The sequence below is a fragment of the Rhinatrema bivittatum genome, chromosome 2 (assembly GCF_901001135.1).
Source record: "Rhinatrema bivittatum chromosome 2, aRhiBiv1.1, whole genome shotgun sequence".
NCBI classification, from domain to species: Eukaryota; Metazoa; Chordata; class Amphibia; order Gymnophiona; family Rhinatrematidae; genus Rhinatrema; species Rhinatrema bivittatum.
The window spans coordinates 18718591-18744911 of NC_042616.1; the positions used below are offsets into that span (position 1 = coordinate 18718591).

At 48.6% G+C, this 26321-nt stretch overlaps 1 protein-coding gene across 1 annotated transcript in view; it reads right to left on the bottom strand.

Annotated features, from left to right (window-relative positions):
• LOC115083625 (oocyte zinc finger protein XlCOF6-like) overlaps nt 1–26084 on the bottom strand; it is a 65785-nt gene extending 39701 nt beyond the window's left edge. The window contains exons 1-2 of the mRNA XM_029587545.1: nt 25866–26084; nt 11515–11641 (exon numbers count right to left, since the gene is read on the bottom strand). Coding sequence (XP_029443405.1) covers nt 11515–11641; nt 25866–25889 — 151 coding nt within the window. The 5' untranslated portion in view covers nt 25890–26084. The remainder of the gene's footprint in view (nt 1–11514; nt 11642–25865) is intronic.
• Between the last annotated feature and the right edge of the window lie 237 nt (nt 26085–26321).

A 26321-nucleotide genomic window follows, 5' to 3' on the forward strand; every position in this document is an offset into this window, starting at 1 on the left:
CCGTTCCTGACGTCAGACGCTGGCTGGCTATTTAAACCAGCGTCTGACTGCCTTACCTTGCCTTTGCAACGTGGTCGCTCTTTGAGTGGTTAGTTGCCTTGTTCCTGCTTGTTCCAGCCATGCCTTGCTTCCAGCTCTGGTTCCTGCTTGTTCCAGCCGTGCCTTGCTTCCAGCTCTGGTTCCTGCTTGTTCCAGCCGTGCCTTGCTTCCAGCTCAGGTTCCAGCTCATTCCTGCTGCGCCTTGACTCCAGCTCCGACTTCACGATTCTCCTTGTCTTCAGCCAGCCACGACCCTCGGACTTCTTCACGATTCTCCTTGCCTTCAGCCAGCCACGACCCTCGGACTTCTTCACGATTCTCCTTGCCTTCAGCCAGCCACGATCCTCAGACTTCTTCACGATTCTCCTTGCCTTCAGCCAGCCACGATCCTCGGACTTCTTCACGATTCTCCTTACCCTCAGCCAGCTACGATCCTCGGATTTCTTCACGATTCTCCTAAGTCCCAGCGACTCGGACCCCTACGGGCCCCTCCTGGGGGGGTCTCGGGTTTCCAGGGTGAAGACGTCATCCTTCAGCTCCAGCTAAGCTCCGCCTCCCGGCTCATTACCAACTGTGGACGTCGTCCATATCAGCCGGCCCAAGGGTCCACTATTGACTTTCTTCACAACATAACACTGGGTATGGCATAGTGCTTTTGGGCGGTAATCCGGTAGAGTGTACACTCATAGTGTCCGGTTTTTGGAGCAGAGTGTCTTCCGTTGGAACCTGCCGCTGTTTCCATACTGCTGCCATTATACATCTAGCACCTATGCATAATGGATTAATCAACAAGTTTTCACATTTGGAACCATCAATGGGGACATTTAATAGCCCTTGAGCTGGGGTCAACTCAATGGATCTAAGCAGTTGACTCTGTATGATATCGGACACATTAGACCATAATCTCCTCATTTTAGGGCACTCCCACCACATATGTATAAAGGTCCCGATTTGTCCACACCCTTTCCAACATAAATCAACATTACGAAGCTTAGCCCTGTGTAGCCTATACGGCGTGAAGTGCCAGCAGAATAACACTTTATATCCATTTTCCATGAGAGAGCATCTCTTAGTGCAATAAAATATCTGGTCCCACTCCTCGTCGGAGAAGGACTGGCCACGTTCTCTCTCCCCCACGTTTGAATATATTTAGGTCTTCCCGCCAATGATCTCTGCAACATATTGTATATCTTGGAGAGGCCTCCCTTAATGCAGTCTGCACAATCACACCACCCTTCAAACTGGGATTTCCCCTGTCCAAGTTCTCCCTTTATACCTTCCGAATTGGCTAATTTGCTGGTACGAATAAACCATAGAGGGTGGTAGATAGTAAAGCTCCTGGAGGCGGTCAAAAGGTATCATGCCATTCTGGCCCCAGATATTACCCAATGCAAGCACTCCCTTCAGTTTCCAGTCTCGAAACAGGGAGGAGTCCCACCCTGGAGGGAATTTAACATTGTGGTACAAACATGTGTTATGGAAATATTTCCTTCTTCCTATAATTAGGTGTTTCCACTTGTCCCAAAGTTGTAATGTGGTTAGGAGTGGCATAGAGATTACGCCCCGGTGCTTTCACGTCTCTCGAGGTTGCCAAATAAGGGCCCTGATCAGTATTGTCCCCAACATGGCTTGTTCAAGTTCTACCCATCTGGCAGTCTCCCCTCGCTTATGCCATGAAAAAATAGCATTGAGTTGTGCAGCTACATAGTATCACTGGAGCCTGGGGACCCCATTCCAGGCCTCAGTTTGTGTCTGTGCAGTACATTCTGAGCCACCCAAGGAGGTCTGTTTCCATATGAATGCGAATATACGTTCCTGCCAAGTTTTCAGCATTGCGGTAGGAATATGTTTTGGCAGTGACTGGAATAAGTAATTGAATTCCAGGAGAACATTCATTTTTATACTGGCTGTTCTCCCCGTGTTCAGTGCTGCTCCCTCAAGGGGAGGGGCTAACACTTGATGATACTCCGTAGGCGGAGTTAATGAGCTACTGTGAGTAGTTCCAACAGAGTGGCAGTTGATAATACCATCCATTAGCGTAAAGAATGAACACTTAGTAAAATGGTGAATCCCTGGGCCAATGGCAGATGACAGCGCCCTCAAGTGGAGATCTTGAGAGGGACCACCGGCTAGGCTGGAGTATTGAGACAAACACAGATAGTTCTTTATTAGACTGGAAGCTGGACCACCAGTGGTGGCAGTAGTGAGTCGATGTGTCTGGCAGGGCTGAAGTCCTTCTCATACTGCAATATAATCTCTGGCTAGCTGAGCTGTAGAGAGAGACTAGAAGTAGTGAGTAGACAGGGTAGACTGAATACAAGATGGTACACTCACAATAGTAGATGTCTCCAATGGTCTCTATGCCACAGAGAGTCTTCAGTACATTCAGGAACAGGAGCTGTAGGCGAGCACTGGTTCCCACAAACAGTCTGTAATAAGAACTCACAATTGCTGTATATGAAATGGCTTCTAGAGTAGAAGAGAGCCTGTAAAAGATTCTAGGAACATGGGCCCTCATGGAGCGAGTACCGGTTCCTATCTGTAATCTTGCCAATGTAACTCACAATCTCCGTACCTACGATAACGTCTTGGACGGAAGGAAGTCTTCAGAGCTATAGGAATGTAGGCCCTTGTGGAGAGAGTACCTATTCCCATGTACAATAGAACTCACTGTGTTCACGTCCGCGATCGCTTCCAGGCAAAGAGGAGTCTTCTGAGTAATCAGAGACGTAGGCCCTCGAGGAGTGAGTACCGGATCCCGTCTAATAATCTGAAATAAAGAATAGAGAGAGCGGAGCCCCCAAGGAGCGGGTACTCCTGAAAATACAATAGCAGAGTAGCTTGGTTGAATCGTAACTGGTAGAGATAGATTCGAGTCCTTGCTAACTCTTTAGAGGTTAGCAAACAAAGACTTTTTAAAAAGTGAAAAATGGATGATGTCACTGTGAGGGGACGCCCGAGGTTCGCGCCCTTGCTGGTACAAAGTCTGGAGCATGCGCACGCGCCCTTACGTCATTAGGAACATGGCCGGTCCGTAACATCAGGCCAGCTCGGAGGTTCCAACGAGATGTAGCAGAAGAACTCCGCATAAACAACTGTCTGTCAGACCCAGAGGGAGTCGCCTCTGAAGTAGAGAGGGTGGAGCGAGGGCGAGAAACAGGCACGAACGCAACACCCCTTCCAAGCAATGGGATAGTTTGCCATTCAGCCAACTCCCGGAATATTTTGGCTGTCAGAGTTATGCACACAACACGTGCATGGAAATCTTTGTGGGTCAATTAGATATATTTATTTTATTATTCAAAAATGGCAACTCCACTTGTATATCAATGGTCTTTCAAAACGAGAGTCCCCCAACACGGACCCTGTATTTCGCCAGTCCGGCTGCGTCGAGAGGGACAGAATTTTATGCCACCAACCTGTAACAACAGAATATATGTACATATCGACCAAACGTACAATAGGGCAGCCTTAAGTTAAACAGAGTAATAACATTTATGAAACCTACTGGTGTTCCAGGCTATATTCATTCATGGGGAGCGCACTGAATACACCATACAAAAGGGATTTAAACACTCACATTTTGGCATGAAAAATTTGCACCATTCAGAGGATCAGATCTAGTAACCAAACAGAATGCGACACATGCAGGAAATCAAGGACAAAACGCTATCATTCAGATAAAGTGATTCCACTCCAGTTCTAAATTTAAGCCCTTAGGGGCTACAGTATCTAAAGTGTAGACTCATCTTTGTTCTCTTTTGAGAAGTTTCCGCCTCTCACAGGGGGCGTGATTACCTCCAAAACAAAAACTTTCAAGTCAGATACAGCATGAGAGCATTGTACCCAGTGATCAACCAATGGCGCTTGCTCCCGGCAGTTTTTAATATTCGACCGATGCTCAATAATACGGTTTTTGATCATTCGTGAGGTTTTCCCCACGTATAGCTTTTGGCAAGGGCAGCTGATGATGTATATCACTCCCGTTGAAGAGCAACAGATTCTCCTACTAGTGAGCACGTTCTCTTTCTGGTCGGGTGGACAAACAATGTCAATGAAAAGGTATGAGCGCACACCGAACAGTGTCCGCACGGTTTATGTATTCCCTTATTGGGTGGAATCCTACTGGAAAAGTTCGAATGAACAAGTTTATCACATAGATGTTTCCCGTGACGATAAATAAATCGTAAAGTACTAAGAAAACCATTCTCTAGTGCTAGAGTCACCCAATGTTTCCTTATAATCCTAGTTACTGCACTATTTATACATCATCAGCTGCCCTTGCCAAAAGCTATACGTGGGGAGAACCTCACTAATTAGTAGTGCAGTAACTAGGATTATAAGGAAACATTGGGTGGCTCTAGCACTAGAGAATGGTTTTCTTAGTACTTTACGATTTACTTATCGTCACGGGAAACATCTATGTGATAAACTTGTTCATTCGAACTTTTCCAGTAGGATTCCATCCAATAAGGGAATACATAAACCGTGCGGACACTGTTCGGTGTGCGCTCATACCTTTTCATTGACATTGTTTGTCCACCCGACCACAAAGAGAACGTGCTCACTAGTACGAGAATCTGATTGCTCTTCAACGGGAGTGATATACATCATCAGCTGCCCTTGCCAAAAGCTATACGTGGGGAAAACCTCACGAATGATCAAAAACCGTATTATTGAGCATCGGTCGAATATTAAAAACTGCCGGGAGCAAGCGCCATTGGTTGATCACTGGGTACAATGCTCTCATACTGTGTCTGACTTGAAAGTTTTTGTTTTGGAGGTAATCACGCCCCCTGTGAGAGGCGGAAACGTCTCTGAGATGCTGATCAAAAGAGAACAAAGATGGGTCTACCTTTAGATACTGTAGCCCCTAAGGGCTTAAATTTAGAACTGGAGTGGAATCACTTTATCTGAATGATAGCGTTTTGTCCTTGATTTCCCGCATGTGTCGCATTCTGATTGGTTACTAGATCTGATCCTCTGAATGGTGCAAATTTTTCGTGTCAAAATGTGAGTGTTTAAATCCCTTTTGTATGGTGTATTCAGTGCGCTCCCCATGAATGAACATAGCCTGGAACACCGGTAGGTTTCATAAATGTTATTACTCTGTTTAACTTAAGGCTGCCCTATTGTACGTTTGGTTGATATATACATATATTCTGTTGTTACAGGTTGGTGGCATAAAATTCTGTCCCTCCCGACGCAGCTGGACTGGCGAAATACGGGGTCCGTGTTGGGGGACTCTCACTTTGAAAGACTATTGATATACATGTGGAGTTGCCATTTTTGAATAATAAAATAAATATATCTAATTGACCAACAAAGATTTCCCTGCACTTGTCGTGTGCATACTTATACTGTTGAATGCAGTTTCTGCTCCAGTAATGGTATTTTGGGCTGTTAGAGGTATAACATTTAATTTAAATAGATCTTCCAACTTAGTGCCTATCATGACTCCTAGGTATTTTATTTTGGTCCCTGCCCATTTCAGTGGGTATGGTCAACGGTTAAGGAGATATTTAATACTTCAGATTTATCAAGATTCAGGCGAAATCCTGACACTGAACTAAATTCCACCAATTTGTCTACTACTCCTGCCAGTGATTGTCTGGGCTCGGTCAAAGTAAATAGTACGTCATCTGCAAATAATGAGAGTTTATAATCTACTCCTCCCACTTTTACACCTGATTTGGATTTTTCCTCTCTAATTCTAGTGGTGAAGGGCTCTAAAAACAGCGCAAATAATAGTGGGAATAAAGGGCACCCCTGCCGATAGGAAATGGATCGGAGTAGATCCCGTTCACTTTGACCCTAGCCCTCAGATTATCATAAAGTTTGAGCAGCCAATTGAGAAATTTAGGGCCAAAATTCATCTTTTCCAGGGTTTTAAACAAGAATGGCCAATGAACATGTCGAAGGCTTTTTCAGCGTCGACAGCTAGCAATGCTGCTGGAATGTCATTTTGTTTGGCCCACTACAATAGATCTATAATTTTCCTGACATTGTCCGCTGCTTTTCTCCCTGGTATAAAACCCGCCTGGTCTGGATGGGTCAACTTAGCCATAACCCTATTGAGGCGGTTAGCCAAAATCTTAGCTAAGATTTTCAGCTCTATGTTTATTAACGATATGGGCCTATACTAGCCACAGTCCAGGGGGTCTCGACCTGGTTTAGCCAATATGGTAATCCCGGCCACATTAGCCTCCAAGCGTAGTGAGTCATCTTCCCGGAGAGCATTATATGCCTCCAGTAAATGGGGGGATAATTGTTTTTGAATTTTTTATAAAATAAAGCAGTATACCCATCCAGCCCAGGGGCCTTGTTTACTTTTAGAGCATTTATGGCTTGATGAATTTCCATTGGGGATATACAATCTTCGAAAAATTGTTTTTCAGTCTCTTTAATGTGGGTAGTGTTATTTTTTTTTTTTTTTACTTATAATTTTATTAAACGTTCAAAAAAGTACAAAACAGGCAGCATGACAAGGCTCAACGTCAGGATACAAAGAACATACAGTCTATGCCACATGCCCTTCCTTCTAGGATACCCTCCCCCCTCCCCTCCCTTCCCACCCTCCCTGCATCCATGTGCTCAGAAACTAACAGAGTGCAATAGGTCCATTATCAGTGGAAAAGCAAGAAAAGGGTACTTCCAACATCGAAAATGAAAAAATGAAAAATGGAAAAACACTCCAGATCTTGCGAAAAGAACCGGTGGTACGCAGTCTATTACTCAGGCTGAGACAGTGTTTGTTGTCGTTCCCAATGCAAGTAGGGGGCCCAGACATCTCTAAACTTGAAAACGTCCGCATGGAGATCTGCCGTGATGGCCGCGAGCTTACAAGAAAGGTGAACTTTATGTTGAACCACCGACAAGGGGGGGGTAGTGTTATTTTATCAAGAAAGGACTCAATCTCCTCCGCCCTGATATCAGAATATGCTGCACACAGCATTCCATAGAATTGTTGGAATCTATGCTGTATCTCCCTCACGGAGTCTAGCACGAAACCATATACATCGTTAATCCTGGTTATTTGATTTTGGGCTCTATGTCGCTTCAGTTTGCGGGCTAGCAGCCTTCCAGCTTTATTACCCCACTCAAAATGCTTGTTTCATTAATTGTAATTTGTGGGCAATTGCATTTGCCTGCAAAGCTTTCAGAGCATTGCGAGCACATAGTAATTGTGTATAAATTCTGGTGGAGGGGGAAGCCGTATGTTGCTTTTCTAATAAGGATATTTCAGAGACCAATGCAGTAGCTTTTGCCTGCTGCACCTTCTTTTGGTAAGAGGCTTGAGAAATAAATCTCCCCCTAATAACTACTTTTAAGCATTCCCAGAATAATGGTTTTGAGTGTTGTGGTTGCCCCATTAAATTGAAGATATTCTTCTATTGCCGAACGCACTTCCTGACAGAAATCATCATCTTCCAACAGAGAATCATTTAACTTCCAGTACCTCAGCCCCGCCGTCGAGCTTTCCAATTGTATTGTTAGCCAGATCGGAGCATGGTCCGACCATGTGACTGAGCCAATTTCCGGTTCTCTAGCCCAAAGGCTGAGTAGTTTTGTTATAATCAGTGAGGCTTGGGTGGACCCTTGAACACTGTGGCAGCTGACCACGCCTGTGGGGAGAAGTCCCGTGAGGGGCCACAGGTCAGGCTCAGCTTAGGACACACAAACACAGAGATTGATCTTTTATTAGACAATATGATGAAGCCACCAGAGATGGCAGTAGTGAGCAGCTGGAATAGCCCGGCAGGGCTGGTATCCCTCAGGTGCTGGAACAGCAACTCCTCCGGTAGCAGCTCTGTAGTGGAAAGAACTGAGAGAATGAGTACAGTGGAATATGCACAAAGCCCCAGTATGGAGAACCCCAGAATAGGAAGAGCAGGCCCTCGAGGAGCGAGTACCTGATCCCTGAGAGGCTTGAAGGTAATGTACTCACACAGCGGTTCCACGTAGGAGATGACATTAGGCCTGGAACGGAGGCAGGCCCTCGAGGAGCGAGTACCTGGTTCCAGGGAACAGCTCTGAGGTGAAGATGGTGGTACTCACTGGTGTTGAAGATAGCGAATCCTTCCAGGCAGAAGAGAAGGTAGGAGCAGGCAGCGAGTCAGGGAACATGGGCCCTCAAGGAATGAGTACCGGTTTCCTGATAGTGACCTGAAAAGCAAGTGAGGCCCCCGAGGAGTACCCCGTTAGTGCTAAAAGTCCATTGGAAAATTGGAGAGGTAGAGTAGCTGGGTACGGAGAGCGAATCCCATCCGTAAGAATCTCCTTGCTAACTCAAAGGCTAGCAAACATCGTAGGCTTTAAATATCCAGGCAGCGTGACATCATCACAGGGGGACACCCCTGAGGTTCGCGCCAAGTAGGAAATAAGAGTGAGGGCTGCGCGGCGTGCGCGCCCTAAGGTACCAGAGGAGCATGGTGGGAGGCAGCGCCCAAGCCGGTCCGGGGACGCCGGAGAGGAAGGTAGGCAGACGCCAGTCCATCCATAGCGAGAGGAGGTGCAAAGAAAAAAAGGTAGGTGGAATGAAGCTGTCGGGAAGGGATGGTTGCAACAAGTTTGTCTACCAGAAAGTAATCAATTCAAGAATATGAATTGTGTGGGTGTGAAAAGAACGTGTAGCCGCGCGTTGCAGCATGTCTGTGGCGCCATATTATCTAGTAAGTCCCTGTCTCTAATGAGTGCCTGTAGACGTCTGCGCCCCATTGAAGCCCTCAGTCCTCCACTAGACGAATTATCAATATGGGGTTCGCGGGTAAGGTTAAAATCTCCTGTAATAATCAAGTGCCTCTCGCATACGGTGTCTAATAAGTGACCTAAGCCGTCCAGAAATCCTGATTGGTCAGTATTAGGAGCATAAATATTTAAGAAGGTGTAAGTCTCTTTAGCTATTTCCAATTATAATAATAGGTAGCGCCCCTGGGGGTCATCTATGTATTTTAAATCCTTATGTAAGAGTAGGCTTACTCCTGTGTATTGCGCAGTTTTAGAGGCCGCAGCATGGAACGGACACGGATAAAGCGGCCACTGAAGCAACCGTTCATACCGGTTTTTTTCAATTGTGTTTCCTGCAGAAATAAAACATCTGCCCTTGAGTTTTGAGCCTCGTGTCTGAAGATTCGACGTTTCTGTGGGCTATTCAGGCCCTTCACATAAATTTAATAGAGATCACTGTATCGGTAGAATTGGTCGCTGAATGGCAGCCCAAGCCAGAGATCTGTGCCGCGCTCTCCGAAACACAGGCCACATCCAACCCCACCATCCGTGCACCATACGCTGCTTTGCGTCCCTCCATTATTATACTGTTCAGTAAAACTGCATTCCCCAGTATCCTGCATAACCATGTAATACGTTAAATCATCATGTGCCTCCCGTCCCTCCCCCTCCCCTATATTTCTTATGCGCCCCGCAGCTCTGTGCCCTTGGCATATCTGCATAGGCACTAGAGGGCGTGATCGATCATGGAGCCTGCCCGCTTATGAACAGATAATGTTAAAACATGTTCTCAACCTCAGAATAACTTTTAACGCTGATCACGTTGGAACCACTCCATCGTAGACACTCTCCGGATCCTATACTGAACTATCCATGTGCCAATCTGTCTCTACACTGTTTCATCCCCTTTCCTTTGGCTTGGTCTCCAGAATTCCTGCGAAGACTTTTGCCTCTGTTACGGATCCTCTGCCACCTGGGGGTGTCCGCCGGTGCAGAAGATGAATTCTGGCCTTTCATTAGGCGCGATTTTCACTGCATGGCCCGCTGCTTCCGCGCTGGTCTTAGCCTTTGTGGTCGTTCCTTCGATGGTGACGGCAGTACCAAAAAGGGGAAAAGCCAGCGGCATCCAATGCCTTCTCATCTCGATACCGGAGTCATTTCCTTGAATTCCATTCTCTTTTTTTAAAAGTCAAATGAGAAAGATCTGCACAAATCTGAATATTGTGAGATTCCCAGTCCCAGGTGGGTTGCTTCCTGGCTGCTTGAAAGACTTCGTCTTTCATGGAGTATCTTGCAAAGCACTCAGTAATGTCCCTGGGTTTGCCGTTGGGTCTTAGGACCCAGGGATCTGTGGGCTCGCTCCAGTTCTAGGTCTGAGGCCTGTATAGGGTCTACATTGGTTATTACGCTGCTGCAGGAGAAAGATGCACAGTTTCTGAACAGTTAACCCCGCAGTCAGTCTATGCCTCCGTTTCAGGAATACCAGGACATCGCAGGTTTGCTGCATCTGCTTTGGTTGTCCAGATCTTCCAATGTGGCTGTGATATCCTCTGATCCGTTTGTCACACGAGTCACTGATTTCTGCAGGTTCTCTCTCTCTTCATGGACTGTGCATCTAGGCGCATGTCACCTTCATCCACCCTCCTCCCTATATCAGCCATTTCCCTCTTTGATATGTTCCATGGACCCGAGGAGTTCCTGCTTATAATCTCTCATTTCTTTTCTAAGGTCCCCGAACCATTGGCGAAAATTCATCCCTGGTGGGGAGGTCATTCATTTGCGCCGCAGCTCCCCCCCCCCCCCCCCCCCCCCGACTCGCTCTCTCCCTCGGGTGCCAGCTCACCTGAGTCCGAGGCTTCAAAAACGCCGACAGGCCCATCTTTGGGGCTGGCGGTTCTCGCGAACGCAAATTGTTTAAAGTCGGGCCCTTTTTTTTCTTTTGGGCCATCTCGGGTGGTTCCCGTGCCAAATTCGAGGTTGTAGTGCTTTTTTTTTTGTTTTTGGTGCACGCTATCTGGGCTCGGGGAAGGCAGGAGCACAAGGTCACGTGGCCATCTTACTCCGTGGCGAGAGCACCCCCCCCTTCCCTTTCTATCCTGTTACATTCCTCTCCCACCTGCCCTCCCTCATTTATCCCCATCCCCTCCTCTTCCTCACTACAACTACTAAGAAATACTCCCCTCCCTCATTTATCCCCATCCCCTCCTCTTCCTCACTATAATTACTAATACTTTCCCTTTCTATTCTGTTACACTCCTCTCCCTCACTTATCCTCATCCCCCTCTTCACCACAATTACTAAGAAATTGTTGACCACTCTTTCTTTTTATGACCTGAGTCTTTTCCCCTGATCCTTTGTACTTCCAGTTCTGTCAGAAACAAGGTTGGACCTGGCGCTATGAGCCTTCAATCCCGACTACCAGGGAATTCCTCCCCCATTTTAAATTTCCCCAAAAACATGAAGTCTGCTCATTGCACCAACAGTCCTGGACTGTGGGGGAGCATCACCAGGGCAACTTCTGTAACTCTGCAGTCGTGGGCCCTGTATACAGCCACTAGGGGTCACCCCTGAGAAATGACCCTGATTCCCTGTCCTCTCTGGGGGCAATGAATGCTGCCCCTGCATAATTACCCACCCCAGCTTCAGCAGACGCAGGGAGCAGAAGACCCGGCATTCACTCAAGAATGTATTAATATTCTGTTCTCGCCTCCCAAAAATATGAATTTCTTAAAAAATGTCCCTCCTTACCCAGTGAGCTGAGGGTCTGATAATTCTCCTTCATCACATCCTTGTAAAGCTCCTTCTGCCATTCTTCTAAATACTCCCACTCCTCCTGGGAGAAACAGACAGCGATGTCCTGAAAGGTTAATGAGACCTGAAACACAAACCAGAGACAGTCAGCACCTTCTGCATCAGGAGACCTCCCAGTGCTGGGACTCAGCGGGGCAGGGGGAGAGGTTTCTGGGTGTAAATAATTCACAGTCACAAAACACACAGTCCCTGAGCAGGACTATAGTAACAGGAAACCAGTTACCCACAGAACCTGGCACACCAGGCTTTACTCTGAGTCACTCCTGATCTCTCTCCTTAAACTCAGGACAGTCCCTATGTGCCCTTTCAGAGCCCCGGGTCTGCTCGGGGTCCCATTAACATCAGGGCGGCCTCTGCACTGTTCCTGGATAGAAAGCTGCAGCAGTATTTGTATAAAGAGGGCAGGACTGCAGTTCTCCCTTTTTCTTATTTAACTGCTAGTGTAGTAGTTAAGGGATGTACAAAGCATAAGATGATAATGAGTGAGCAGGTTTACTCATCAGAATCCCCAGCAATAGTTTCTTTATCCTTTATTAGGTACAGTGAAGGGATCCACCTTAAGATTGGAAGAGGAGTGATTATTTTTAAAAATGGAGGAATTACTTACCTGATAATTGTGTTTCCTTAGTGCAGACAGATGGACCCAGGACAAAGGGTTATGTGCTCCCCTGCTAGCAGATGGAGGCTGAGTCCGGTTTCAAAGCTGACGTCACCCTAGTTACCCCCCTGCAGTGACCTCAGCCACCCAGTGTCTCTCTGTCTCCTAGCAGATGTGGAGGTGCTATCCCCTTACCAGTTGGAGAAAGATCGAGCCCCGCTCTCCTGTGGTGATTCCTAAAGGTCCCTCCCCCAGTTGAGAATTCGTGAGGTGATTTCCGAGATCCCTCAGAGGTTGCCTTGGTCCGGTAGTGGTTCCCAGCGTGGACTTTGCTGCTGAAGAAGCTGAAAGGCAGCGGGTGCAGGAAGCCGAGCGTGGCGGTGACGGCCTAAGCCCTCTCCCCCCGCAGCTGGAGACCGTCTCTCTACTCAGCCGGTAAGCGCTAAGCCCAGGTAAATAAAAGAACTACTCCTCCAATTCAGAATGTGGAAGGTTTCCAGTAAATCTTTCCTTCGGTCTCTTGCTCGGTGCACCGTACCGATAACATTCCCGATCCTGTTGGGGCAAGGGAAGGGGGTTTCCTAATGGGTTTAGTGGCACCTCCAATGGGATAGGCCCCACTTCAGGCTCAGTGAGGCACTCCATGTGGCAGGCAGCGGCAGCGCCATCTTGTGCGCGGTTTTGTGCAGTGCCATTTTCCCCCCCATAGACCATCGGTATCCACGGTGCGGGCCAGCCCTACTGCACACATAGGTATGCGCTCACCTGTGCGCACAACCATGCGCATACCTACGCATGTAAGTACACGCGTACACTCGCGCACAACCAGACATTTATACTTAAGTGCATTGGGGCGGATTTGTGTGTACTCGAGTTCAAGCACTAGCCGGCTGAACACACAAGCTGCACTGAACTATGGCTCTGGCAGCAAAGAAGCAGGACAACAAAGGGGATGCAGGCTAATTCGAGGATGGGGAAATCCCTCCATGCTTGGAACCATACCGGCCCATGTTACTCTTTTTCCACAGAGATGAATTGCCGGTACTGGTTTCTCAGACCCTAAAGACTATGGGAGTTCCCTCACGGACCCTATGTCGGAGCCAAAGAAGAACCCCATCCTGGTGTCTCTACAGAAAGCCTCTTGCTATTTCCCAATGCTGGAAGCCATCCAGGAGTTAATTGACCTGGAATGGGACACCCTGGAAGCCAGCTTTAAAGAAGGCCGGGTATTAGAGGTCTTGTAACCTCTGGACCCAAAGGCCAAATAACACCTGTGTTTCCTGAATGTGGACGCCCTGGTCTGTGCTGTTTTGAAGTAAACAACTGTTTGGCCGACCCATCCACAGGACGAGGAGATAGGGGGCCGAATATACCTCTTCTATCAGCGGTGGGTCGAGATCACATCAAACAAATGGGTACTAGACATCATACAAGAAGGATACGCTCTAGAATTTCGCATACCTCAGGACATGTTCATGATGTCTCCTTGCCACTCCCAGCACAAAAACCTGGCAGTGGAATCTATGATGATAAGGCTCCTCAGTTTGAGGGCTATAAACTCCGGTACCTACACCCCAAGAAAATATGGAGCGTTATTCCATCTATTTCATTATACCCAAGGAGGGTTCCTTTCACCCCATTCTGGCCCTCAAGAGCGTCAATTGTCATCTGCGGATAATTCACTTCCACATAGAAACTCTGCTCAGTCATAATGGCCGTACAACCAGAAGAGTTCTTAACCTCCCTGGATCTCTCAGAGGCCTACCTTCATATTCCAATCTGCCAGGAACACCAGCATTTCCTATGCTTTGCGGTATTGGGCAGCCATTACCAGTTCCGGGCGTTGCCTTTCGGCCTGGCAACCGCCCCCAGAACATTCTCCTAAATGGTGGTGGTGGTGGCTCTGAGGAAAGAAGGGATCCTGGTGCACCCTTACCTAGACGACTGGCTGATTTGGACGAAGTCGTTGGAAGAGAGCCTCCAGGTGACCAGCAGAGTCACGTCCCTACTTCAGGAACTTGGCTGGGTTGTGAACATGGACAAGAGCAGCCTCAAGCCCTCCCAGTCCTTAGAGTACCTAGGAGTCCGGTTTGACACCAAGCAGGACAGAGTCTTCCTCCCCCCCTCGAGCATAAGGAAGCTGATGGGCCAAGTGCACCGGCTGACGAACAGAATGCACCCCAGGGTGTGGAGCTATCTCCAGGTCCTTGACCTGATGGCGTCAACCCTAGACGTAGTGTCTTGGGTTAGGGCATACTTGCGGCCACTCCAACGCTCCCTGCAGTCACGTTGGAACCCACTGTCGCAAGACTACTCGATTCGCCTCCACCTACCAATGGAAGTATGTTCTCAGCTCCAGTGGTGGCTACAGGAAGTTCAGCTAAGGAAAGGTATAAGCCTGTCCCCCACCGAACTGTCTAGTCCTCATGACGGATGTAAGCCTCAGAGGGTGGGGAGCTCACTGTCAGGAATTGACAACCCAGGGACAATGGACCAAGGAAGAGACGCACTGGAACATAAACCACCTGGAAACCCAAGCTGTTAGATTAGCGTGCCAATAATTCAGCCACAGACTCCAGGACCAGGAGGTCCGCGTGATGTTGGACAACATAACAATGGTAGCCTACATTAACTGCCAGAGAGGAACCAAAAGCCACCAAGTGTCTTTGGAAATAGAATGCCTTATGGAATGGGTGGAGTTAAATCTACAAGAGATCTCGGCCTCCCACGTCTTGGGAATAGACAATGTCAGAGCAGACTTTCTCAGCAGGGAGAGTCTGGATCCAGGAGAATGGGCATGGTCGACCACAGCCTTCCAGCTCCTGGTAGATTGCTGGGACAGCCCATTCATCAACCTACTGGCCATCCCAGAATGCGAAGGTTCCCTGATTCTTCGTTACAGACGAGATCAGCGCTCCCAAGGGATTGACGCCCTGGTTCAGACCTGGCCAGAGGAGGACTTACTGTACACCTTCCCTCTGTGGCCTTTGTTAGGCAAGATCATTTACAAGATTGAGCACATAGAGGATTAGTCCTTCTGGTGGCCTGGGATTGGCCCATATGCCTGTGGTATGCAGACATGTGGAGGCTTCTGGTGGAGAAGCCTCCACATGTCTGCACAAGGACCTTCTCCAACAAGGTCTGATCCTTCACGAGGACCCAATTTGGTTTTGTCTTACAATCTGGCCCTTGAGAGGGCTCTCCTGACGAAGCATAGATATTCGGCAGCGGTAATTGCCACCTTACTCCGCATTCAGAAGTTCTCCATATCTTTGGCATACATGCGGATCTGGAGAATATTCGAGACTTGAGGCGAGGAACGTGGGCATGCTCCTCAGTCGATCAAGATACTCAAGATTCTGGAATTCTTACAGGACAGCCTAAACAAAGAACTGTCCCGCAACTCCTTGAGGGTCCAGGTGGTGGCTCTCCTGTTTCAGGGGAGAGGTGAACGGAACCCGCTTGTCGACACATCTGTACTTGACCTGTTTCCTAAAAGGAATTAAACACCTCTGACCATCCTTAAAGTGGCCGGACCCCTATGGAACCTCAATCTAGTACTGGACTTCTTAGCAGGGCCTTCCTTTCAGCCGCTGCACGTTCTTTCTCTATGCCTGTTAATGCTGAAGACTGTGTTCTAGGTAGCGATATACTTGGCTGAAGTACAGGCGCTGTCATGTGGGAGCTGTTCCTCTGGTTGACTCCAGGAACGTTGCAGGTTTGCATCGTCCCTTCCTTCTTGCCAAAGGTAGTCTCAGAGTTTCACCTGAACCAGTCTATTTCCTTATCGTCCCTAGACAGATGCAAGGACTTGGAAGATTACCGCCTCCTGTGCCACCTAAACGTCAGTAGGCTGTTAGTACAGTATCTAGAACGTACAGAACCAGTGCGCAAGATGTACTGTTTGTTTGTTCTTCAAGTTGGAAGGAAACAAGGCAAAGCAGCTTCACGAGCTACAATAACTCGCTGGATAAAGGAAGTGATCACGGGAAATTATGCAGAGGTGGGAAGTCTTTACCCCTTCAGGTTAAAGTTCATTCCACTAGGGATCAGGCAGTATCCTGGGAGGAAGCTAAGCTACTGTCTCCTGTTGACATCTGCCGAGCAGTGACATGGTCTTCCTTGCACACCTTTTCTAGGTTTTATTGCCTGGATGTCCAAGCGTGAGAAGATGCAGCTTTTGTGAGGGCAGTTCTAACCAGACTGCAAGCAGCCTCCTGCCCTGTTCGGGAGTAGCTATTGTACATCCCATTGCTACTGAGTCCATCTGGCTACACACTAAGAAATGGAGAAGTTTCTTACCTGATAATTTTGTTTTCCTTAGTGTAGACAGATGGACTCAGGACAAGTGGGTTATGTGCTCTTTTGCTAGCAGATGGGAGAAGGAGTCAGATTTCAAAGCGGACGTCACTCTAGATATACCCCTGCAGTAACCTCAGCTCTTCAGTATTCTCTTTGAAAAGCCATTGTGGATATATCTTTGCTTAAATATCTTGATTAAAAACTTGATTAAAACTGATTGAACTGGTTCAACTGATTTCAAAACTGGAAGCCGCCAGTACACTCAACCAATTAACGCCGACACCGGACAACTGTGGGTGTCTTGAACTAGGGATAGGCAACAGCTTTCCCGTATTTGCATAGTCTCAAGGTTTGGTTTCCGAGGTCCTCCTTCTCTGGGGCAGCCGTGGGCGGGATGCTGAGTCCATTGTCTACACTAAAGAAAACAAAATTATCAGGTAAGTAATTTCTCCATTTCCTAGCGTGTAGCCAGATGGACTCAGGACCAGTGGGATGTATAAAAGCTACACCCGGACAGGGCAGGAGGCTGCCCGTGGCCCACTTAGTACTGCCCTTGTGAATGCTGCATCTTCTCGGGCCTGATCATCCAGGCGGTAGAACCTGGAGAAGGTGTGTAGGGAGGACCATGTCGCCGCCCAACAGATCTCGGCAGGTGACAGCAGCTTGGTTTCTGCCCAAAAACCTGCCTGAGCCCTAGTAGAATGAGCCTTGACCTGAAGTGGTAAGGACTTTCCTGCCTCTATGTAGGCTGCCTTGATTACTTCTTTGATCCAGCGGGCTATGGTCACCCACGAGGCTGCTTTTCCTTGCTTCTTCCCGCTGTGAAGAACGAACAAATGATCCGTTTTGCGCACCAGTTCCAATCTTTCCAGCTATTGCATCAGGAGTCTGCCGACATTTAGATGGAGAAGAAGGCATGAGTCTTCCGTGTCCTTATATTCATGCGGAGATGGCCTGGTTCAAATGAAACTCGGAAACCACTTTTGGTAGGAAGGAGGGGACGGTGCACAGCTGTATAGTTCCAGGAGTGAACCTGAGGAACGGTTCCCGACAGGATAGTGCCTGTAGTTCGGAGATGTGATGAGCTGAACATATTGCCACCAGGAATACCGTCTTCAATGTTAAGAGGCATAGTGACAGACCGCACATTGGTCTGAAGGAAGCCCCTGCTAGGAAGTCTAATACCAGATTGAGATTCCATAGGGGCACCGGCCACTTTAGGGATGGCCGGAGTTGTTTAACCCCTTTTAAGAAATGGGTCAAATCCGGATGAACTGATAGCCAGATACCGTCCACTTTGGGTCTGAAGTAGGAGAGGGTGGGTACTTGGACCTTGAGGGAGTTGAGTGACAACCCCTTCTTCATACCGTCCTGTAGGAACTCCAAATTCTTGGGCTGACTGTGGGAGTATCCCGCAGTCCTCGCACCAGGCTCCGAATATTCTCCATATTCGTATGGATGACAGAGATGTTGAGAACTTGCGTGCGCAGAGCAGGGTGTCAATCACGGCCTTCGAGTAACTGCGCTTCTTCAGGCGAGTCCTCTCAAGGGCCAGACTGCAAGAGAGAATTGAGATAGATCTTCATGAAGAATTGGGCACTGCCGGAGAAGGTCCCTGTGTAGAGGTAGGCACAGAGAATCCCTGCAAGGAGTCTTTGCATGTCTGCGTCCCATGGGCGTCTTCGCCAATCCGGGACTATTAATAGAACTAGTAGTCTGTGATGTTCTATCTTGCGGATGACCTTGCCCAGTAGTGACCATGGGGAGAAGGCATACAGTAAGTCTTCCTCTGGCCAAGTCTGGACGAGAGCGTCAATCCCTTGGGAGCGTGGCTCTCGTCTGCGGCTGAAGAACCTGGGGACATGGGCACTGAGATAGGTGGCCAGTAGATCCATGGCTGGCAGGCCCCAGCGATTTACTATCAGTTGGAAGGCTGGGAATGACGGCATCCATTCCCCCGGGTCCAAGCTCTCTCTGCTGAGGAAGTCTGCTGAGACGTTGTCTTTTCCTGTGATGTGGGAGGCCGAGATCCCTTGTAGGTTTATCTCGCCCATGCCATGAGAGGGTCTATCTCCAGAGACACCTGCTAGCTCCTGATTCCTCCCTGGCAGTTGATGTAAGCCACCGTTGTAGCGTTGTCAGACATTACTCAAATCGCTTTGCCTCGGAGTCTGTGGCTGAATCGCAGGCACGCTATTCTGACTGCTCGAGCTTCCAGGCAGTTTATGTTCAATTCCGCCTCTTCCTTGTTCCATTGTCCCTGGGTCGTCAGTTCCTGACAGTGGGCTGCTCCCCACCCTCACAGGCTCGCATCCGTAGTGAGCAAGATCCAGTTTGATGGGGATAAGCTTACTCTTCTGCTTAAGTGGTCTTCCTGTAGCCACCACTGAAGCTGAGAACGTACTTCTGCTGGTAGTTGGAGGCAAATTGAGTAGTCCTGGGACAGTGGGTTCCATCGTGACAGTAAGGCGTGATGGAGCGGTCACATGTGGGCCTATGCCCATGGAACGACCTCCAGGGTTGATGCCATGAGGCTGAGGACTTGAAGATAGTCCCATACCTTGGGGCTTGCATTAGTCATCAATCGTTGTAATTGTTCCACCAGTTTCCTTCTCCTCGGGGAAGGGAGGAAGACTTTGTTCTGTTTGGTGTCGAAACAGGCCCCCAGGTACTCTAGGGATTGAGAGGGCTGCAGACTGCTCTTGCCCATGTTCACGACCCAAACGAGCTCCTGCAGGAGGTTCTTGACTCTTCTGGTCACCTGCTGGCAGTCTTCTGAAGATTTTGCCCTGATCAGCCAGTCACCCAGGTAAGGGTGTACCGAAATCCCTTCCTTCCTCAGTGTTGCCGCCACGACCACTATAATTTTGGAGAATGTTCTGAGGGCGGTTGCTAGGGTAGTCCTCGGAACTGGTAATGGTAACCTAGTATCGCAAAACATAGAAAAAGCTGGTGATATTGATGGACTGGAATGTGAGGTCCAGGGATGTTAGAAACTCTCCTGGTTCTACTGCCATTATTACAGAGCGAAGAATCTCCATGCGTAAGTGTAGTATCCGCAGATGACGGTTAACGTTCTTGAGATCTAAGATGGGTCGGAATGATCCTTCTTTCATGGGAACGATAAAATAGATGGAATATCACCCCATATTTTGTTGGGGCGTAGGAACCGGAGTTATTGCCTTCCGACTGAGTAGTCTTGTCAGAGTGGCTTCCACTGCCAGTCTCTTGGTGTGGGAGTGGTAGAGTGACAGCATAAATTTGTCTGGAGGGATGCTGCGGAACTCCAGAGAGTAACGTTCTCGAATGATGTTTAGTACCCATTTGTCCAACGTGATCTTGACCCATCTTTGGTAGAAGAGGGCAAGTCAACCCCCTATTTCCTCTTTCTGTGGATGGGTCAGCCCATTCTTATTGGGGAGCATGGCTGAAGCCTGCCCCCGGGCCTGTTCCTCTCTTAGTCTGTCTGTTCCGAAAGGGCTGGGACCTTCCGGATGGACGAGGTGCCTGGAACTACGAGCTCCTGTAGGGTCTGAAGTGTTGCGAGCCTCTGCCCCTGGTTCTTCTGGGAGAGGGGCGCTGGGATCTTTTGCTCCTGTCTTTCGATAGCTGAGGCACTGGGGATTCGCCCCATTTGCTGGCTAACTTCTCCAATTCGCTTTGGAACAAGAGAGATCCTTTAAAGGGCATTCTTGTGAGATTTGCTTTAGAAGTCATGTCAGCAGACCAATTCCGCAGCCACAGTTGTCTTCTGGCTGCCACTACCGAGGCTACTCCTCTGGCTGAGGTACGCACCAGATCTGAGCTTGCGCACGTCAGGAAGGCTGCTGCAAGTTCCATCGTCTCACCGGTATACACTCCGGAGTTATTTGCCTCTTTCAAGAACATAAAAACATAAGAAGATAAGAGGAGAAAGCAGAAACGTGTCACCAGTGGCAGCAGGAAGCAATCTGCAGAGACATTGCTGTTGCGTCGAAGGCCTGCTTAAGAATGGATTCCAATCGTCTATCCTGAGTATCCTTCAATGCAGCCCCTCCCTCAATGGGAATGGTTGTTCGCTTTGAGATGGTACAGACCATGGCGTCTACTTTCGGAAAATATAGGCGTTGGTCGCTGGTTCCAGAGGGTATAGGTTTCCAAGGCCCGACCCCTTTTAAAGCTGGCATCCAGGGCATCCCACTCCAGGTCAATCAGTTCCTGGATGGCTTCCATCACTGGGAAGTAACATGAGGCTTTACGAAGGGACACCAGGATGGGGTTCTTCTTTGGCTCCTCCATAGGGTCCGTGCCTGGAATACCCAGAGTCTGGGAAACAAGGGCTGGTAATTCATCCCTGTGGAAGAAGCGAAGCATGGTTTGGTATGGTTCCAGGCCTGGAGGGATTTCTCCTTCTTCCAGGGAGCCGCCATCATCATCTGAGGTGTCCGGGTCCCTGTCAGGGAAATTCTTGGTTAGGCGAAGCATGTCTCGAGGCATCCAAGCAGGGCCAGGAGGATCTTGTGCTTCCGGCAGGGGTTGAGCCCGGGACACAGCTGGGGCTGATTGCACCTGAATGAAGGATTGCAGCCCTTGGAAAAATTCTAACCAGGAGAAGGCCCCTGGGTTCATGTTAATCCCAGGGGGAACATAAGAACATGCCATACTGGGTCAGACCAAGGGTCCATCAAGCCCAGAATCCTGTTTCCAACAGTGGCCAATCCAGGCCATAAGAACCTGGCAAGTAGCCAAAAGCTAAGTCTATTCCATGCTACTGTTACTAGTAATAGCAGTGGCTATTTTCTAAGTCAACTTAATCTCCTCCAAGAACGTATCCAATCCTTTTTTAAACACAGCTACACTAACTGCACTAACCACATCCTCTGGCAACAAATTCCAGAGTTTAATTGTGCGTTGAGTGAAAAAGAACTTTCTCCGATTAGTTTTAAATGTGCCCCATGCTAACTTCATGGAGTGCCCACTAGTCCTTCTCTTATTCCAAAGTGTAAATAACCAATTCACATCTACTCGTTCAAGACCTCTCATGATTTTAAACACCTCTATCATATCCCCCCTCAGCCGTCTCTTCTCCAAGCTGAAAAGTCCTAACCTCTTTAGTCTTTCCTCATAGGGGAGCTGTTCCATTCCCTTTATCATTTTGGTGGCCCTTCTCTGCGTTGGTGTTTGAGGTAGTTGTGGGTGGATCCTTGGGCCGGTGGCAGATGACCACGCCCACGGGGGAAGATCCCGAGAGGAACCACTGGTCAGGCTCAGAGTATGGAGACAGACACACACTAGTTCTTTTATTAGACAGTATATGGAACCACCAGAGGAGGCAGTAGTGAGTTGGAATGCCCGGCTGGGCTGTAGTCCCTCAGATACTGGAACAGCGATCCTGGATAACTGAGCTGTAGAGAAACTGAATATAGTGAGTAGGCAGGATATGCAGAATTCAGGAACAGAACCTTGATGGTAACTCTCACACAATAGTCTCTTAGAAGCAGCCCAGGAGCTGGAAAGAAGTAGGCCCTCGAGGAGCGAGTACCTGGTTCCAGGGAACGCTCTGAGAGAGAGATGGTAACTCACTGGTGTTGTAGGCAGCGGTGACTTCCTGACAGAAGTAGTATTCAGTAGCAAGTCCAGCTACGTGGACCCTCGAGGAGCGAATACCGGTTCCAGACTGCAACCTGAAAGGCAAAGAGAAACGAGGCCCCCGAGGAGCAGGTACCCCTGGTAAGTCCGAGGAGGCAGAGTAGCTAGGAGTGTAAGGAAACCTTTCCCTTGTAATCCAACTCCTTGCTAACTCGATTAGTTAGCGATTTCAGAGACCTTAAACATCCGGTGGAGATGACGTCACCTCAGGGGGAGCCCCCTGAGGTTCGCGCCACTGCTGGTACTTGAGTCAGGGCCGTGCCTCTCGCGCGCCCTTAGGCTGCTGTGAAACATGGCGGAGTGCGGCGTCCAGCCAGTCCGGGGACACAGGAGGAGAGCGGCACGATGACGCCGCGGCAGCCAAACTTCCAACAGGCAAAGAGGGAGTCGCCAAAGAGGTAAGGTGGGCGTAGAGGAGACGTCGGGCTGCGACGGTAACAACAGTACCCCCCTTTCAAAGGGCGATTTCCTCTTCGGGTACCAGGCTTGGGTTTTGAAGGATGCGCGAGGTGGAACTGACGAAGCATCTCTTTGTCCAGAATATTGGTCTGAGGCTCCCAAGAGTTTTCTTCGGGGCCAAAACCTTCCCACTTCAGAAAGTATTCAAAGTTATTGCCTCTTTTACGAACATCCAGTACCTCTTCGACTTTGAATTCTAAGTCGTCTTCTGCATTGATGACAGGTGGATCTTGAGGTGTGGAAGACGATGCTGACGATGTGCAACTCATTTTCCCTTTCTCTGACTCTCTCCAAACTGCTCTAAAAAACTGGGAATCCTGTCTTTCCTCCATCAACCAACTTCTCAATGACATGCACCTGGCTCTAAATACCAACAAGACTGAGCTATTAATCATATCTAACAGGCAACCGCTCCCAGACATCCCACTTGCATACTCATCCACCACTTTCCCCGCGCACATTCGTAACTTAGGTGTCCTTATTGATAATCATCTTACCTTTAAACCATACATTAAATCCATCAAAGGAATGCTATTTTAAGCTTCAAACGATAAAAAAACTCAGACCCTGCTACACTTCTCTGACTTCCGTACAGTTCTCCAGTCTATTATCTTGTCTAAAATAGACTACTGTAACGCACTCTTTCTTGGCATCCCCGCAATACATACCAAGCCGTTACAACTATTGCAAAACGCCGCCGCTCGGATACTGTCAAACTCTAAAAAAAGAGACCATATCTCTCCCACACTTATCGAACTACATTGGCTCCCAATACACTCACGAATTCTTTATAAAGCACTCTCCATCATCCACAAAAGTCTGTTAAACACCAACCTCAACTGGATCAACCCCCCCCTCCTCCCAATAGACCCACCCGCCCAGCACTCCAAGGAACCCTACGTGCCCAATCCATCAAATCTTTCAAACTCTCCTCCACTATAAACAGAGCTTTTTCTCTCGCCGGCCCCACCATATGGAACTCCCTGCCTCATGATATACGCCTAGAGACATACACACCCAAATTAAAAAAAAAACTGAAAACCTGGCTCTTCCAGCAAGCCTACTCCATGTCACCCCCCACTACATAAACCCCTTCTTTAATTTACACATCGATCCATGACGAAGAATGCCTTATCGATTTATGACTAAGAATGCCTTTGCCCGCTGATTTTTGTACTTTGTACATTGCTACTTATGTTTTATAGTTATGTTTATAGTTCTTGTTGTAAATATTTGACTTATTAATATTATATTGTTTAATGTATTCACCTGGTTACATGTAAGGGCTCCGCCCAAAAAACTTAATTGTATTCCGCTGTTATATGTAAGGGCTCCGCTCAATAGTTCTTGTTTTTTGTGAACCGATGCGATGTGCGAACGGACATCGGTATAGAAGAGACTTTACATAAATAAATAAATAAATACATTCGCAGAGTATGAGTGGTTTCAGAAGTGAAACGTGGAAAGCGTGATGAATATCAGCAGCAGTGGATAGAGCTGCTGGGACGTCACTGAGCTTCAGTGGAAGTGGCGGTGCTGGGGAACGTCCATAGCCCACTTCAAATGATGACACAGTAGTGGATCTTTCAGCTTGATGAGGGGACTCCTTAAGTCTTTCACTAGACATCTGAGAATGAAGTTACACTTAACTTGACAATGCTTATGCTTTATCGGAGTAGGGGCCCCTGAGGTGCCCTCTTCTGAAGAACCCATCTCGGAGTTGCATAGATCCAGGGAGCTATCGTCTGTAGCAGTTCTGGACCCATCCCCAGAAGGTGAGGGACCAGGCTTTGGTTCCCCCTGGGCTTCTTCGCAATGTTCACACAGGCAGGACTCCGGTTCAGGCTGTGCGGCTCTTATGCAGCAGGCTGTGCAAAGAGAGTGCCTTCTGGCCTTCTTGGAAGCCATTGCCATAGCTTCTATGTGTAGGCGCACAGGTAATGGGCTTCAATGCACGCGTGTGGTTGTTGGCGCGGCTGTGCATGTAGTTGTGCGTGTGGTTATGCGCGCAGCTGCACGCGCGTCTGTATCGGGCGCACGCAAGTTAGGCGCATCGGCTGCCCGGCCTGCCCTGCGCGTACCTCTGGTCAAGAAGGGATGGTGCGTAAGATGGCGCCCCCGAGGGTCTCCACGTGGACCCCTGCACCAGATCGGGGCCTAGCCCAACCAGGACTGCTCAACCCGATCGGTGCTCCCTTTTTACCTCGCCGGAAGAAAAAAAAAAAGAATCGGTACGGCAATCCGGGCCTCGGAAACAGGAGAGCTGAATTTAAAGTTTTCTGCTTACCTGGTCTCGGCACTTACCGATCATGTGCCGGGACGGTCTCCAGCTGCGGGGGTAGAGGGCTTTACCTTCACCGCTGGGCTCGAATGTGCACCTGCTGCCTTTCAGCCACTCTGGGGGCTAAGTCCATGCCGGGTCACCGGCTACCGGACCAAGGCTCACCTCTGAGGGATATCAAAAAATCACCTCAGGAATTCTCAACAGGGGGAGGGACCCTTAGGTTTCACCGCAGGAAAGCGGGGCTCGATCTAATTTAAAGTAAAATTTTCTTTTTCTTCTTTGCTGTAATTCTTAACACTATTTTAGTGTGTGGGATAGTGTCCGCATTTGCTAAGAGACGGAGAGATACTGAAGAGCTGAGGTTACTGCAGGAGGAGATCTAGAGTGACGTCAGGTTTGAAATCTGACTCAGTCTCCCATCTGCTAGCAGAAGAGCACATAACCCCCCACTGGTCCTGAGCCATCTGGCTACACGCTAGGAAATTTCATTTTCCCTAGTGTAGACAGATGGACTCAGCATCCCGCCCACAGCTGCCCATGAACAGTGCCAAGGAATCGCACATGCATCTCAATCCCAAAGAGGTTACGGGTAAGCCATCACCCTATTCCTTGAACTGGGCATCTGTAATATTGCTGGGATTCAGCACTTATGTTTGGTTGAGTAGTTACAGTCACCAGTTTTAATCAAGTTATTAATCAAGCTATTAAATTGTATTCCAGGTTTTCAGTAGTATGTCCACAATGGCTTTTGAAAAGAATACTGGATGGCTGAGGTCACTGCAGGGGAATATCTAGGGTGACGTCAGCTTTGAAACCTGACTCCATCTCCATCTGCTAGCAGGGGAGCACATAACCCACTGGTCCTATGGACATCTGTCTACACTAAGGAAAACAACAGAATCAGGGAAGTAATTTCTCAATTACTGCAGCGGGAGTTTAAAAAAATCTCCAAGATTACCGCATCAGCCTGTTAGTATTTATATAGAAAGGACAGGAAGTTAGGAGCAATCCTCCTACCTGAGCAGCAGCTCCTGCAGGCATTTTCCTCTCTTCTGTTGCTGCTTTCAGGATTAGGAATGAATCGGGGAGCTCTTTCTCGGGCTGGGGAAGTGCTGAGTGTTTGCTTCCTGCTGTTACAGGGGAAGAGGAAAGCTGGGAAGCAGAGCTCGGGGAGAGGGCACGAGCTCCTTCCTCCCAGCTCTGACTTTCATCGAACTGTGCAGAGCAGCAGCAGCAGCTCCGCCTCCTGCCGGGCGCAGACTGAAGACGTCACTCTGGGGGGGGAGGCTCACACTGAGCTCATCACGCGGGGGAGCTTCACACTGAGGGCGCAGACTGATGACGTAGTGTTGGCAGCGCTGCTGAAGAAAATGCAGAGGGGTTTGTAAGTCACAGTTTCTCAGATCAGAATCTGATATTCCCAAGGAGAATAAGACCCAGCCAGCACAGCACCGCACGTGAGCGGAACGGGAA